This window comes from Artemia sp. Qi Xiang Cuo, chromosome 1, assembly GCF_049724085.1.
Source record: "Artemia sp. Qi Xiang Cuo chromosome 1, ASM4972408v1, whole genome shotgun sequence".
Taxonomy (NCBI): domain Eukaryota; kingdom Metazoa; phylum Arthropoda; class Branchiopoda; order Anostraca; family Artemiidae; genus Artemia; species Artemia sp. Qi Xiang Cuo.
This window is the reverse complement of record NC_142794.1, coordinates 98181202-98197626: the sequence shown is the minus strand read 5'-3', so window position 1 is coordinate 98197626 and position 16425 is coordinate 98181202. Positions and strand designations below refer to the sequence as shown.

Genomic DNA, 16425 nt, shown 5'->3' with positions numbered 1-16425 from the left:
TGATTATTCAAATTGGTAATTGAATTTGATTAGTGGTTTTAATCTTAAAGTCTGAACAAATCCACAATTTTCTTTAACAATTGTTGGCTTTGTTAGAGTAATTAATTTTGTAGCTAGTTTGATTATATGGTATAATATTGAAATACGTATCATAACTTACACAGATATTTAAATTAAATAAATATTTGAATCAAATAAAATCTTAAATGCCAAACTGAGGCTCTGTTCAATTTTGGCTGCGGCGGTTATGATGACTCTACTGGGAGTAGGTGGCAAACACTGGATAAAGAAAACCGGAGATGACAGCTGTGAAACGCAAAACTACGACTGGCTCCCCCTTGTTTTCCCTCCTTTAAGAATCAAATGCACTACTATAACTTTCGTTTAAAGATATAACTTTAATCACTAAAGGAAGAAGTAAAAAGAGGTAAAAATAAGACAAAAAAGAAAAGTCGTACGCAGTTGGTGCCCTGGTTCAGCAGCCTATTCGTTGCTGGCGTCAGATCTGTAGCACGCTCCATTACAGGTACACAGATCAGTGCACTGTAGTCAAGCCTTCATGTACTTGCATGGTGGCTTGCAGGCTTTGCAGCCAAATTTGACCAGTTCTTTGCACGCCTTGGATGCCTCAGGTAGCGTCGTCCACCCATGGTGCCACTTATCATTTACTTGCTTCCATCCAAATTCAGAGGGGGAAGGAGGATTCTGAATGGGTTCGGCTGCTCTTCCCCAAATTCGGCCAACCTGAAAGTGTGCACGTCTGGTGTGCTGAAGAAGGGCGTCGGATGTTGGTGGGATGCGGTCAATCTGCCGTCCCTTGGCAAGAAGTACTTTTCTCGCTTTGTCAACAACCTGGATTTCGCTTGTCCGCTCATAGCATAAAACTACACATTTTTCCAGTAGCTGAAAGCTCACGGTCTCGTAGCTGTCGACGCAGAAGACAAATCTAAGAACGCGTCAGATGCATCGGGATAACTTCTCCAGACATCAAAGGCTTTCTTCTTTCCAATGCCAGAAAAGAAAGATACTGTATCACAGCCTGTAAACGCGCGGAAACCAGGCAAAGCTTTTGACTTTTGGGGGCCAAGCGTATGATGAATTTCGTGAGCTGGGATGATTCTGCACTGCTGCTTCACACCAAAGTCCACCCAGAGCTCAATAAGTGAGACGTATGAGCAAGTGGCCACAGCTACCACGAACACATCTGTATCTACGGTTCGTATCATAACTTGTTGGTGACCAGACAGGTAGCTGTGATGAACGTGGAGGATAATCCGCGTATCTGCCTCTTCATGATCGCAAGGGACCAAATGACACCGAAGGCACAACATCTGAATCCTTTGTGCTATAAACTTCTTTTCCAAACAAATTCATGCTTGCCAAGCGGTCTGCTAACAGGAAGAACAGTTGCTCTTCGTTTTCTTCGGTACAGAGGAAAGCAGCCCTGTTCCGAGGGATAGGAGTCGATTCTTTTAGGCTGACTCGCTGTCCGAAACCTCTCCTTTCTCTTTCTCCTTTCTTCAAGCTGCTTTTGATGTACCTGTCTCATATAACGTCAATCCGACTGACCGTCTCTAGTTGGCTATGAATGTACGGTAGAAAAACTGTGTCCGTGTAATCTTTAAAAAATTTGCAGGAGCCGGGTGCGAGCATATGAACCAAGGCTGATCCATCGAATACTTTTGCACTGACTCGAGATATAGTAGTTGGTATGTCCAGCAATGTTTCTAAACAAGTTGTAAGGTCAGATTTTGCTGTTTTCCTAAGGTATCCGCTGTCGGACAATTCAGGGGGAGTGGGCTGGTTCTCGTGCTTAAGAAACTCGTCCATGTTACCGTCACGAGACTGGCAGGCAATGTACTATCCACCAAACAAAGAACAACTGTTTTTCAGACTAGTAATCTCTTGTTTTATCTTTGACACTTTCTTGGCTATCACATTTGTGAATAGTGGCAGGTTATTTTCTTAATAGCATCTGTGACTAGCGTGGAGCATGTTGTCAGTCGCTCTTCGGTAAACTTTTTATATTGGCCGAGTCCAATTTTGTATGCCGTCCTAGTGTTGTGTACTACGTTACTGGACATGGCTCTCCTCTTTTCAGGAGTAAGAAGGTCGTTTTCTGATTTAGCAAATGGATTGCCCCTTCTTTCAATGACTTGAAGAAAGTCCTGAACACGGCACATGGATTTCATCTGTAATTTGGTGTGTCCTCACGATGCTTCAAGTTTTCTTCAGAAGAAGGGTTTGTGAAACTTTCTTCATACTCCTCAACGGCCCCTTGAACATCGAGACCTGATTTTATCCATCGAAGCATGGTATCTGGGTTTTTGGTGAGTCCAATCAAACCGGCTGTTCCTTTCATTTTCTCGTTCATCAGTTCATGCGCTTGATCCATTACCATGGAAGAAAAAGTATGTTTTGTCTTTCGAACTGTGAAGTTTTCTTTCATAAACTCACAAAATACAGCTGGGATCTGGTTGCTGAGAGCAATCATGCCTCGAACTTGCACCGACAGATATCTGGCGTAGTTCGTGTGGTCCAGAGCGAACATCCACGGCAGAATATTTCGCACAGCGTCGACATAAAGCATAAAATCTGCATGGCGGATGGATCGTACTAACATCAACAAAATCCGTTCAATATCAAGTACAGTTGATCAGTAACTAAACTGATCGCTGAATTCTTTTCTTGATTCACACTTTTCATCGAAAGATAGCACCTCATTGTCTCTCTCTTCATTCTCAGCAGCATACTCATCATATGCTCGGCACCTAAGGATATGAAGGACTGAAGCAGTTACTTGGTGAGCGTAACGGGACCTAGTAGCATGCGACCCTTTAAGAATGGCATCTGTTCTTCCTGTCGTTACAACATCAGCTTGGACGAGAAGCTCGTCCCATTTAGATCCTTTCATCCAGTCTCCTAGTACTTTTAGGATATTCGTTTTTATGTGCAGGCCACCGAATACAACGATAAACGGATCTTCCGGATGTATTTCTGGAAAGTTCCACTGCATCAGTTTCTCTGTTTCAGTTTAAAAAATAAAAATAAAAATTGAAACCCTTCGTGGCCATTTTCACCCCCTTAACCCCCCCCGTAAGTTACTAGCGCAATCCGAAAACTTTCCATTACTTTTTTCTCTTTCTAATACCCGAGAATAAAAACCGAATGTCGAGTTAAAAATGGCAAAAAAAACATTTCCCATTTCCCACTGCTGGATGAATTCCCCCCCCCCCCCCCGGGTGGTGGAACAATCCCAGCACTTTTCCCATGACTTCCCTTCAGTTTATATCTAATAACGAATATACTAACCAAATATCAAGCTGAAATAGACAAAAAGATACTTTTTCGCATTTTCTGCCTTTGGGTGACTTTTACCCCCTATTCCCCCCACCCTTAGGGTTGTCGGATCGATTGTGTCCCAGTCTAATTTGAAAGAGAGCACATTAAACTGCATATGTGGACCAAGTTTCATACTTTTTTCCTAATTTGCCCGAATCATCCTCTTTTGTGGACTAAGCGACTAGACTATTAATAATTGGCTTGTCTAAAACGGTGGATTAGTAAACGTTTCAATTCTTTAAATTTTCAGTAAATAATTTTTATTTCAAGAAAATTTCCAAAATGATATAGAGACAAGTGTAGCGTTTCGATTCCAAAACAACTATTCGTATGTATACGATCTTCGAAGAAAATGGAAGGGTGTGGGTGAGTTCATGGGCTAAAAACAAAATGACCCCATTTCCTCTAGAGATGATACTCTGGACGGAGATTCATACACATATCTAAGTGTATATAATTTTGTCATTCTTCGTAATTAATACATCTCTATTCATGTATTTTATTAAATACTTACAAGTAGCAATGTATTTGTGGATTCAGGAGCTACAGCATCTAGATGTGCATTTTTTATTTTATATGTATATAATATCTCAAACTATGTAAAACCATGTTTCCCTAGAACACATTATGAGAGCACTTGTATGCAGACTAGGGTCTATTATATTTTTCAGCTAAAACAGTATTTTTGTTTTGTGTTTTTTTTTTCAGACCCTATTTTCAGACCCCTTTCTATGCCCTTGAGATGGTGTATTCAATTAAAAAACATGTTTGCACAAACGAATGATGGGCAGACTGCAGGTAATCTTGAAATTATTTTCAAATATGATTTTCAAAAATAAAAAAAGTTAATAAACTTTCAAACTTAAAAAAATTATTTTTTTAAATTATTCTTTTTTTGTTTTTCGCTATGGTTGTGTTTATGGCTCAACTGTAAAGAACCAAAACACTAACAAAAAGGAAGCACAACTTTTGAGTTATAAATCTTATTTTTTAGATTATTTTCGAACTTCAAAAAAATTTGATAAGTAATAAATTCAATAGAAATTTTCAATTCAATAACAGATTTCTGAGATGGTATTCATGAAATGATATATAACAAATTTAAATTCATTAATACATTTCTGACATGATATTGAGAATATGTGTTTCGATTTATTGGGGAAATAGTTCTCACTTCTTGTAGCCTTTAATTTTTCCATCTAATATCCCTGTGTGCAACTAACTGGCGAATCCAGGTACTGACCGCAATCAAGAAAAAGGAAACCTTATCGATTATTTCTTTAGTTACAGATAAATACATTTTTATGATTTTACAAGCCGATAAAATATATCGGCTAGATTAAATAGTGAGATTAAATATTTGCCGTAAAATTAAAGAATCTACAAAATTTGTGCAATATTTTGCAAATATAAAAAGTTAAGACGATGTTTTTTCTATTCTTTTTTTCTCTATTAAGTACCCCCCCCCAACTTGAAATGAATTTTTTCTAATTGCCAAGGAGAGCGAATAATAATATTTTTGTATGCAAAAAGGTTTCGAAATTCCAATGAGGAAATCGATCTCCTAAATTTTATGAATAGCAAGCCATCAAATTGACTTAAAACAGTTTCATTGCCTTTAAATAAAAATAACAAATGTATGTTTTTGTAATACTTGTTTTCAAAATGTAGTAAAAAAACAAAATAACGAATATAAATAAAAAGGAGAAGATGTTAAATACGAAGATAAATAAAGAAGAATAAGATAAACAAAAGAAGAAGGAAAGAAAGAAGAAATTCTCGGGAATCTATAAACATGAATACAAACAAGGGGTATATAAAGGATTGCGCTTTACATAATATAGATATAAATTCCATCAAGTTGTAAATCTATAAACGAAAAAAAACGAATGAGCGAGTAGAGGAAAATGGTCAAGCTAAAAAGGTCAATTAAATAAAGCCCAATCGGTCATGTCCTCTTCGTTTTCACTCATTTTCATAGGTTTACAAAAAATAACATCTACTTTTAGATCATTTTGAAAACGAGTTTAATTTTTTTTTATATTTATGATTTTTAACTTTTTATCTTTTTCTAAGACTAGCCACCTTTAAGACAAAATCTGTCTTTATACTAACAAAATTTGGAAGTAATTGATCATTAGGAATTGGTCGAGAAAAGGCTCACAAATTTAATTGACAAATACACAAACAAATTATCATTTTAATTTTCTGCCGCAGTGCAAAGTAACTTTTTATTCAAAATTGTTATCGATATTTTATTTTAATTTCCATTTTTCTGATATTTTATCTGCATCTAGCAGCAAAACATGTTTAGTCATACGTTTGAAACTCCTACTTATGCTCAAGGCTTTCTTTCTATATGGGGTCTCTTGTTTCACTCAGCAGACAATTTATGAAAAATATTAAGGGGGATGAGAGAGGGGGAGACCATAAGAGGGGTAAGTTTGAAATTGTTTTGTTGTACTGTTATCAAAAGTGCATTTAGTAATAATAATTGGAAGTAATTGAACCTTCGAAGCTGGCTAAAAAACTTTCACAAATTTAACAAATAAATGTGAAAAAATTACAAAGAAAATCAAAAGCTGTTGAGTTGCGGCAAACGAGAAAAAAGAATTAATGAGAATTAACAATCGGGAGTGCAAAAATTACTGAAAAATAACAGTTCATAATAATTCCTTAATTCAAGTAACAAATTGCAGTGGCAGAAAAAAATTATTTGCTATCTAATCTTGTCATTTTTTTAGAAGAGCATCTAGCTCAGTCCATTTCAAATAGACTTAATGGATATATTATAATGGATAAAGACTTACGCTACCAAAAAAAAAAATGAACAAAACTCGAGGATTTAAAATCACCAACTTCAAGAAAAAGAAATCTGGATGAGAAATCAGCCTGGGTGAATAGAACAGACATATACCATAAAGCGCAAATCGGCTTTGAACCAACATTAGAAGGCAACAAGCCCTCTTCCACACCCTCTTTTTCTGACTTCCAATCCCCCCTTTTTCCGACACCCACTCAAAATTTTAAGATATTCCCTTGGTTCTAAACACTCACAAGGTCTAATAACTATACATAAAGGGAGTACATGATCCGACAGCCCCTAGTGTAAGGGCTGTTATGTATACAAATTTCTCAAACTATGGGTAAGGCTATTAAGAGGAAAGTTTCAGGGAATTTTGGATGAATTTAAGCAAAAATCTAAATCAAAAGACCACAATAGACATTTAAGTAGCGATTGAGGATCTTGGCGTCCAGGAATAGACTGAATGTTGTTATTAAGTGTAATTTATTTTTTGATTTAATAATGAACCCCATTGAACACACCATGTACATCAGGGTTATCAAAGGAATTCATTTACAATCAGGCAAGGACACAGGAATTGATTTCGGAGGAGGGACGGCAGTCGTCCAAAGCCTTAAAAACAATGGATATTAGGTGCATTATACCTTGTAAGGTTTGTTAAATAAAACAACACTAATGAAGAAAAAGAGACACGCTATTGCAGATGGCAACCTATGAACGGAGCTAAGAGGAAAATGGCTATTCAAAAGGATATTCATGGGCATTCGAAAGGGCCAAGCAATTTTTTCGACCTTCAAATATTTGGGTTTTGAGATAGGTTTTTAGCCTTTCCACTGAAAAATTGACCTCACACTATATGCTATAGAAGTAGGATTGACACGAAAATGAGGAGTAAATTATGGACGTTGGGAAATATGCCTCGCTCACACTCTGCCACGCTCTGCATTGTCGTTTTTGGAAAAAGACGGGGAGCTATTTTTTAGCCGATTAGCCCACCATAGTTCAAGTTCAGCCTTCACAGCAGACTCCGAGCTTGTTAGATATGAGGTACATTCCTTGATCAGTTATTTTACATTGCCAACAGGGTCTTTTAAAGCAAACGATAGCAGGATTCCAAGTAGGACGAACTTCAGATGTCCTTTTCTTAATTGAGGTTCTAGTGATTGTATCAGTTGTGCATTAATGGGTTGAAAGGAGAAACTCGATTGTGAAAGTCTTTGTGCTTCCCTGCTGGTATATCATGTAGGGTGTTGACGATATTTCTCTTTCGTGAGATCTAAACGATGACTTCCAGTTTTTGGCAGACACCCGAAAACAGCTGACCGAACTTTTTCTTCACTTCGTGTACCTTGAAAATTTTCTGTTCTACTTTTGACATACTGAACTCGCATAGCCATATTGAGATTTTCTGACTGGAGCAGCTTAGACAAATTCAGCATGTACCCAAAATAAAACTCGATCGTAATATGGGACGATGCATTGTCCAAGCTCAAGACTTGATTCAGCAGACTTCTGGCATTTGACGACAAAACGGGGTCCCAATCTGTCTCTTTATCTTCTAGGGCCTCAAAGGTCAGAACAACTACTTTGATATCCGTATTGCATATTGCTTTTCGGCCCTTAAGGTTCGCAAAATCCTTTCCGATTGACTCCAGTATAATTTTTAAGACGGCACTTCGCTTGGCACTAAAGTGGAAGAAACTTACTGTTTCACGAATCCTTTCATACACTGGTTGATATCAGGGATCTGGCTGGAGTCCGGCAAAATCAACTTCAAGGAGTGGGCGTTGCATTGAACATACTTGGCAGATGGATATTTGCTTGAAATAAAAACTTGGGCTCCTGACAAATCCCTGCTCATGTTTGTACCTGCATCATACCTTTGACCAATGCATACTTTTAAACTGAGACCACGTTTATCAATTCGACTCAAGATAAACCGATCGAGGCTTTCACCTCGCATGTCTTCAATAAAAGCCAACTTGACCGACCCGGAGCCTTCGGTTCCTGCCTTGATAAGCCAGTTGCCTCGTTTGCCAGAATGATGAAAAAATGAGCCAACTTTACTTGACCAATAATCTCTGCAATAATGAACTGTTCACGAATATCAACGTGTCTGTTCTGAATTCTGGGGCTGCAGCACTCGGCATTGTCCTTACTTTTTTTTTAAAATAACTTCTTCATTATGGGATCTTCTTTCATTCGTTATCGTAGCACGGTACTAGGATTTGAATTATTTGTTACAGGCTCTACAAAGGTAAATTTTACTGAATTTTTGTCCCCACACAATACAAGTCCTTGTCATCCAAACAATTGTTTCACAGAATAGAGTCTTTTTCTGTTTATTTGAATTCTTCTCTTTTCTAAGTATTCAAGACTTCAACTAGTGGACTTTTGCCTGCTTACTGTAGCCAGAAAATTGTCCCCAATCGTAGGAGCTTGGTTGATGCTTAGGAAATTCTTCCAGGACATTTTTTAAATTCACGTGAGACTGTCCCCTCCTCAACGCCTCGTTCTTTACGCTAAAATTAGACTATTTCTCACAAATCTATTTTTTAAAACAATAAAAAACTTTAGCGTAAAGAGGGAGGCGTTGAGGAGGGGACAGCCTCTTTCATATACGGAGTAATTTCTGTTCGTATTAAGTTTTAATGTTGCCCCTTATTTTCAGTAAAAAAAAACTTTTTTTTTTATTTAATCACACATTAAATTCAGTTGGCAAAGACAAAGAAAGACAAATAAAAGAATTCCGTGCAGAAATTCTGGCAAATTTCCCTAGTATAAATTTCTCCTGGAAAAGTTCCCACCTAAAACTTCACTTCCCACGGAAAATTCTCATCGCGTAAAACCCCCCAAACAGAACATACCCCCATCCCAAATGTCAGTATACTTCCCAATAACAAACCCTTATTGGAGCTTTATCATCTTACAAAATTTTTTAAAACTTCTATTTTTGAAGTTGCGCACTTGCTTATTGACTGGACCGAATTTTGGAGTTCACTTTAAAAAAAAAATCTTTGACCAAGAGCCAAAAACGAAAAGGGACAAACAGCCAAATCGCTATCTCCTCAAACACATATCCTGCTGATAACCTGTCTATTCGTTTTTGAAATCATGTCGGACATTCATCATCCGTGGAAATTTTTACAGGGAATCCCCCCACCCCCAGTGGGAAGCTGCTCCCGTGGAAAATTCCCCCATGGAAATATCATCTAGACAATTCCAACCGCACTGGAAATTTTCCCTGGAACATTTTCACACATTAAATTCAGTTGGCAAAGACAAAGGAAGACAAATAAAAGAATTCTACGCAGAAATTCTGACAAATTTCCCTAGTGTAAATTTCCCCTGAAAAAGTTACCCCTAAGACTTCCCTTCCCACGGAAAATTCTCACCGTGTAAAACCCCCCAAACAGAACATACCCCCATTCCAAATGTCTGTATACTTCCCAATAACAAAACTACGTAAACAATTGGCAAATTTTGTGACTTACAGCCTTTTCCCCAGGGGTTTTGGGGGTCATATTATCCCCAAAGGTATAGTTATTGGACCTTTCAACAACGCTGAACAAAATAAAATATTTGGCTATTCCAAAATTGTGATCAGACTATTTTGGGGGAAAGGGAGTTTGGGAGGAAGACTGACTGCCGTCTAATCCTTTTGGTCACTTAAAAAGAGCACTAGAACGTCTGATTTCCGATCAAATGAGCCCTCTCCCGATTTTCTAGGATTACTCATTTGATACGATCACCCCTGGTGGAAAAAAACAACAAAAAAACAAACAAATGAACTCGTATCCCTGATCTTCCTTCTGAAAAGAAAAAAAATGCAAAATTCCACAATTTTTTATATAGAAGCTTGAAACCTCTACAGTAGGGAATGCTGATATGCTGAGTCTGATCGTGTCATTTTCATTAAGATTGCTTGGTGTTTCGGGGATGTCTCCCCCTTTATAAAATTCGGACAAAAATTTCTCAGAGTTGTAACTTTTGATGGGCAACATTAAACTTAATAAATTTTGTTTTAGGCCGGCTTCCGACCTAATAAATCAAAAATTGATCAGATAGTCACTGTTTGGCAGATGATGGAAAAGTATAGTAAACTTGGCCGCAGCATCTACCACCTTTTCATAGACTTTAAACAAACTTTTGATCGGATATGGAGAGAAGGTCTATGGCACATCCTTCTTCACTTTGGCATCCCATCCAACGTGATCTCGCTGATCAAAGACATGTATGTGAAGTTCAGTAGCCGCGTCATGACTGGAGAGGGACTTACCGAGAGCTTCAAAACCTGTACCGAAGTACTTTAAGGTTGTCTAATATCACCGGAGCTGTTTAATCTCTTCCTAACCGCAGCCCTTTCACTCACAAATTAATGCGCCCGGCACCCTTGTCAGAGGAGTGATGATAGACAAACTGGCATATGCTGATGACATAAACCTAATAGCCGAGTCCCTTCAAGATCTACAAACTCAGGCTAACAGCGCTTACTCGCCCAGCAACCTCTTTGGGATAGCAATCAACACCTCAAAAACGAAAGCCATGCGCTGTTCATGCAAATTCGATTTACATGTAAATCTCAGCCTTTAGCTTGGTGAAGGTACCATTGATTGGGTGGAAGGCTTCGCCTACCTTGGGAGCTTACTTACTTATGATAACAACCAAATCAAAGACATCAAGAGACGCCGGACACTTGCAAACTCCATTTTTAAAGCTCTGATGCCCATTTGGAGGAATAAAAACTTAACAACAACTCTCAAAACGAGACTCTTCTATTCCCTCATTATTCTGATCTCCATATATGACTGTGAATCTTGGACTCTTAAAACAGACAATCAATGCTGCTTAGCTGCCTTAGAAACTAAATCCCTGCGATGCATCACTGGTATCACCTTCCATGACAGACTCTCCAACTTCAAGCTTCTCCATAATCTGAAAGTCAAATTTACAATACTGGACAAAATAAAACTACAGCAGCTCAAATGGCTTGGACATACACAACGCATGGCTAGCACTCGTCTCCCGAAGATAACCTTCGATGGACAAGTACACGGTTATCAACCCAGAGGTCGCCCTCCGAAGAGATGGAAAGAAAACTTTTCACCTTACGACCTGCCACAACTCTGCCGCCTGGCCGACAACAGAAGTACCTACAAGAGGCACATCAATGGACTGGTTAAAGAAGAGGCCCCAAAACAACCTCCATGGACGGATGGGACATAAGTCAAGTCAAAGTCAAATTTTGTATATTTTGAATCAGGCCATAAATTCAATTCTTTTGATTTATCTATTGTTACAAAAACCCTGTTTTTTAAAGTTTCGGTTACTATTGAGTCGCATCGCTCCTTACTTGCAGTTTGTTACTACGAACTCTTTCAAATCGCCAGCTGATGCTGAGATGAATCCTGAAGTGATCACCAAGCCTTATTAGATTTTAAGAGTTGCTGCCTGCTGAAATGTCTGTTACTCTTGCCCCTAATGTATGGATATACCTCGTAGTTATACGTAAAATTTGATTATATAAAATTTCTGCTAATTGTAGACAAAAGACAAGTAAAAAAAGAGAATAAATTAAAAAATTAGCAAACATCTGTTTATAGTCTAGAGTCTTGAGGTTGATTTGGAGGGGTAAACTAGGACATAGTTCCACTGAAAGCAACCCCGCAAATCTTATAAAATGCAATATTCTGAGTGCATTGAGTAGTGACACCAAATGGAAACGGACAGGATGGAAATGTAGGCCACGCTAGATTTTGAAACCAATTTCTTTGATTTGGTGCCACTGTTAATAAAATAATACATGGTTACTATAGGATTTAGTCAACAAAATGTTAAACTAGACTGGTATAGTTCAATAGAAGTAGCATCCGAAACACACATTGCCGTTTTCCTCCCACCTATATTATAACCAATTTTGAATTAGCAATTAACATGCCTTAAAAGGAATTACTTTGTTTCGAACGCTATTAACAATCAACTTGTATGTATAAAGGTTGTTCTCTCTCATTGAAGATAAGACAAATAAAATATCTGTATAAAACACTTGAAATTACAACTCTTTTTGCATCTAAGGATAAGATATAGTACAGGCATGTCAAGAGTGCGAGGCGCTTAAGCTTTAAATCCAATCCCCCTCCCCGCAAAAAGTGTCTCCACCTTGTAAATCGTTCGTAAAATACTAGCAAAAACGCCATTTTTCTAAAAAAAAGTAAGAAAATAATTTTCCGTTTCATAAATTGGTTTTAAAAATACAGCTAGAAACAAAGAAGCTACAATTGGTACAGCTTCACTACCCAGTGTTGTTGTTATCTATTACTGTTACCTGAATATTCACCGTCGCTTGAACTTTCATTTCGTTTTTTCCCAAAACAAACATAAAATATTGCTCCTCTTTGTATTTCCTTTAAATTTGTTCTTGCTCTCTGCTTATCTGTAGTCTCTATTACTTTCCTGATTTCTGTTTTCTCCATTTCTTTGTTTATTGTTATCCCTAGCCTGTCTTTCCACACTGGTTTGCTTAATAGGCTTACTCCTTTTGAGTTTTGGAGTTTATTACAATCACATTCACTAGATTTTGATGATGTTTGCGAAAGAACTTTCTCGTGACACATTCGGTGCAATCCTCCCGGAGACACATCATTCCTTTTTACAGTGTCAAAAGTCTTCCTGAAGCTTAACGGTGATCTGATATTCCTCACGATGTTAAGATGAACCTGACTTCTATAATTTTTAACTTTATCGTCGATTCTGCTGCCCGACGCTTTTAGGGTTGTCGAATCTGATGGACTCCGACAAAGAAGAGTCTTTTTATAAACTCCATCTGATTTATCAGCCATTTTTCACACAATGGGCAATTCCACAAACGTCAGTTTCCCTTTGAGTTTACACTTATTGGGTCTTTTCAAAACATTTTGCTTCTCAGACGAAACACTTGTCACATCTTCAATGCTTTATATTACGATTATGTTCGTATTACGTATTACGATTCGTTCGTAATTACGATTATGTTACATGCCAAAAATGGTCTATGTCTATTCACATAATACCAGTAGTGTGGTTTCTGAGTTGAAAATGAAAGTATTACTGGTCTATACCCCCTTTTGAAGGAAATACATCAATAATAAAACATAAGAGTACCACCATTCGATTCTCCTATCACTCTGATAGGAGACAATAAGGGTTGTCTCCTATCACCTATCTCCTATCACCCCTGTTTCAGACTCTAATGGTTGCTATTGTGACATTGCACCCCATCCATCCTAATTCTGCTATACATAGACCCAAATAACATAGTTTTCCGTCTTATTTTATTACATGAACCAAGGGCGTCAATTGCGTGAGGAATCACTCTCTAAATCTTTAAAAATACGTTTTTTGTGTCTTAGGTTAAAAAGAATTAAAGCAACAAAAATTAACCGCATAGATTTTGACAAAGACACCGTCCCTACCATTTCACTGAATGAATGCTCCTGGTTAACGTGTTTTGTGATCCTGTCAAAAGCAAACGAATTGAGATTAACTGGACAAATACTTGATTTTATAAAGACTATAAAAATGGAAAAAATTTTAATATTGACAAATATAATCTTGCTCCAAATCGTTAAATAAAAAATCCGTTGTGAAAGTATTTTATTGAAGTTGTATATAACATATGAAAATATTTTGTCCCATTAGGGAGGGGGTCCGTTTTTCTCCCAGCAGTTACTGTTATATCTGGAAATAATGGTGATTGAAGAATTGAATGGTTCTATTTATCAGTTTTAGACGAGGCGTAAACTGCCATGATACCCAGAACTGATTTAGATTTGACATTGGTTAAATCTCATTAATATGGAAAAATATGTTATTATATAAACCTTCTTATTTATCCAGTCTCTATTTTACAACAAGCCTGATCTTAGGCGTAACTGCTAGGCATTTATTAAATCGATGATACATTAAATACACATTTTTTTTTTAACTTTATCATCTTACAAAATTTTTTAAAACTTCTATTTTTGAAGTTGCGCACTTGCTTATTGACTGGACCAAATTTTGTAGTTCACTTTCAAAAAAAAATCTTTGACCAAGAGCCAACGACGAAAAGTCACAAACAGCCAAATCGCTATCACCTCAAACACACATCCTGCTTGACACTGAACTAAAGTAACAACTGTTATGCGGAACTTGAATAGCTAAAGACTATTTTGCCTTAAAGCGTAGTTACTCGGTAGCCTACGTTAAGTTGTTAAACTCATAGAGGGTAATGAAAAGGTATCAATAAAAAAGGTATCCAAATCCAAGCCAATTTGTTATGGTGACGGTAAAGCCTTTAATTACTCCCCTCAAGTATATGACCTACGGCTGTGGGGAAAAAAAATGTAGATCTTCTTGCTCCAACTTCTCATATTTCAGAAATTACCCTTTTTTAGAATCCCTAATGAAAATAAAAGCATCTGGGGGCATTTTTGATGAAAATAAGAAATAGAAAACAAAAAATCTAAACATTGATATTGAAAAATACATCCCTCCCCACCTTGCATTTTCGTGAACTGACCCCTCTTACTCCGTTCAGGAGACAAAGACAAATCTATTTCTGGGGTCGGAGAAAAATATTTGATCATTCGAATAAAAATGTAAATAATTTCGGCATAATTTGACTTTTTGTCATAAAATATAAACTCACCCCCCTCCTTTGGGTGACTGACTTCATCCTCTGGATCGGCAACGATCGAAGAAAGCAATGACTTACTGTCATTGTAGACGCACACAAAGGAAGTTGTTTTTTTTGTACCACCTACTTCAAAACGTCAGGTAGAACGACGAGTTACGAAAAGCTACTTTTTAGTAACTTTTTGTTACTTTTTGTTGAACCGAGAATGCAGATCAGGCCAATTTGTCACGGTGACGATGAAAGATTAAATTACTCCCCTCAAGAGTCTTGCCTACGGCCGTGGAAAAATTGTAAATCTTCTTGCCCCAACCTCTTAGATTTTAGAAATTACCTTTTTTAGAACTTCCGGTGGAAAAAACAAGTTTGGGTGAACCCACCAAATCGACACCCTTTGTTCATACAATACAATAAGACGAATAACTATACTAATTAGAGCTAAGCCTGACACAAAAACGGTGGATGGGGTGCAAAATCAAAACAGCACCTAGTCGTATTTGAAACAGTGATGATTGAGGAATCAAATGATAAAATGGTTTTGTTTTGTTTTTTATTGCGCTTCCTTCGAAAGGGGGATAGACTTCGGATAGTGCAAATTATGTTCTGGTCTTGACAACCCTACTCATGTTAATATTTTTCTCGTTTTGATTTTGACTCGTTTTTTTTTCTGTATTTTCTGTTCGTTTTGGGTTTCATTTATTTATTGATGGTGATTTGTGGTAGTGCTACGCTTGGAAGATTACTTGACTTTATTTCTGCTCATTTTTGGTTCTATGGAGCTCTTTTCTTTGAAAAACTTGTTTTGTGGAATGTGTTTTATAAATCAATTTCTTTTCATTTTTATTGACATAGTCATTCTTCATTGAATTTTTTTTATTTAAATTTTGTGTTTCTTCTATAAGAATCCATGTTTGGCTTGCTAACCTCAATTTTTAAAGCCGTTCTTGAGATATTTCTTTTTCACCTTTTTGAAAATCTACATACTCATAGTTCGTTTTGATTTAGTTTAACATTTGCCTAAATATTCCTTCGGAATTTAACATTAATACCCTTAGCTTGTGTAGCAGCAATAGTTGTAGTAGTAGGAGTAGCTGTAGTAGAAGTATTCACATAGCGCCTTTGGTTTCTTCAACATCCCCTTCAACACACGCTTAAGGTTTTGATTTATTACCATCAACCGTTTCTGAAGCATTGCTGACACGTCCTCTCGACAACCTGTGTGGGCATAATGTGTTCCGATTTAGTTCAAAACAGTTTCAATGTTCCCCAAATTTTTTCCCTTAATGCCCTTAGCTTTAGTAGCAGTAGTAAAAGTACCAGCAGTAACAGCAGTAGGAGTAGTAGTAGTTGCAGTAAAATTAATAGTAATAGCCTTAGCTGTAGTGGCAGTAGTAGTAGTAGTAGCAGCAGTAATAATAGTAGCAGAAGTACTAGTGTAAGTAGAAACAATTGCAACACGATAAAAAAAATATTCTCTTTTAATTAGTTCAACACCCCCCGCAATAAGCCCTGTAAGTTTTAACTTCACACACCAAACTGTTATCAATATATTGCTGATAAGCCCTTTCGACCACCTTTATACAGACGGCGTGCTGTGACTCATCTCACCTTCCACCCTCAAAAT

At 37.2% G+C, this 16425-nt stretch overlaps 1 protein-coding gene across 8 annotated transcripts in view; it reads right to left on the bottom strand.

Moving 5' to 3' along the window:
- LOC148956978 (uncharacterized) overlaps positions 1 to 14273 on the bottom strand; it is a 307801-nt gene extending 293528 nt beyond the window's left edge. For 4 of the 8 annotated variants that reach the window (XR_016142441.1, XR_016142442.1, XM_089097107.1 and 1 more), the window contains exon 1: positions 12474 to 14259. Coding sequence is in view for 6 of the 8 variants with exons in the window: in XM_089097107.1 (XP_088953233.1) it covers positions 12474 to 12987 (514 nt within the window). In the remaining 2 variants the exon portion in view is untranslated. Of the gene's footprint in view, positions 1 to 12473 lie in introns of all 8 variants that reach the window. The other 4 variants (XM_089097082.1, XM_089097088.1, XM_089097102.1 and 1 more) reach the window with 4 other exon arrangements.
- Positions 14274 to 16425: the final 2152 nt, after the last annotated feature.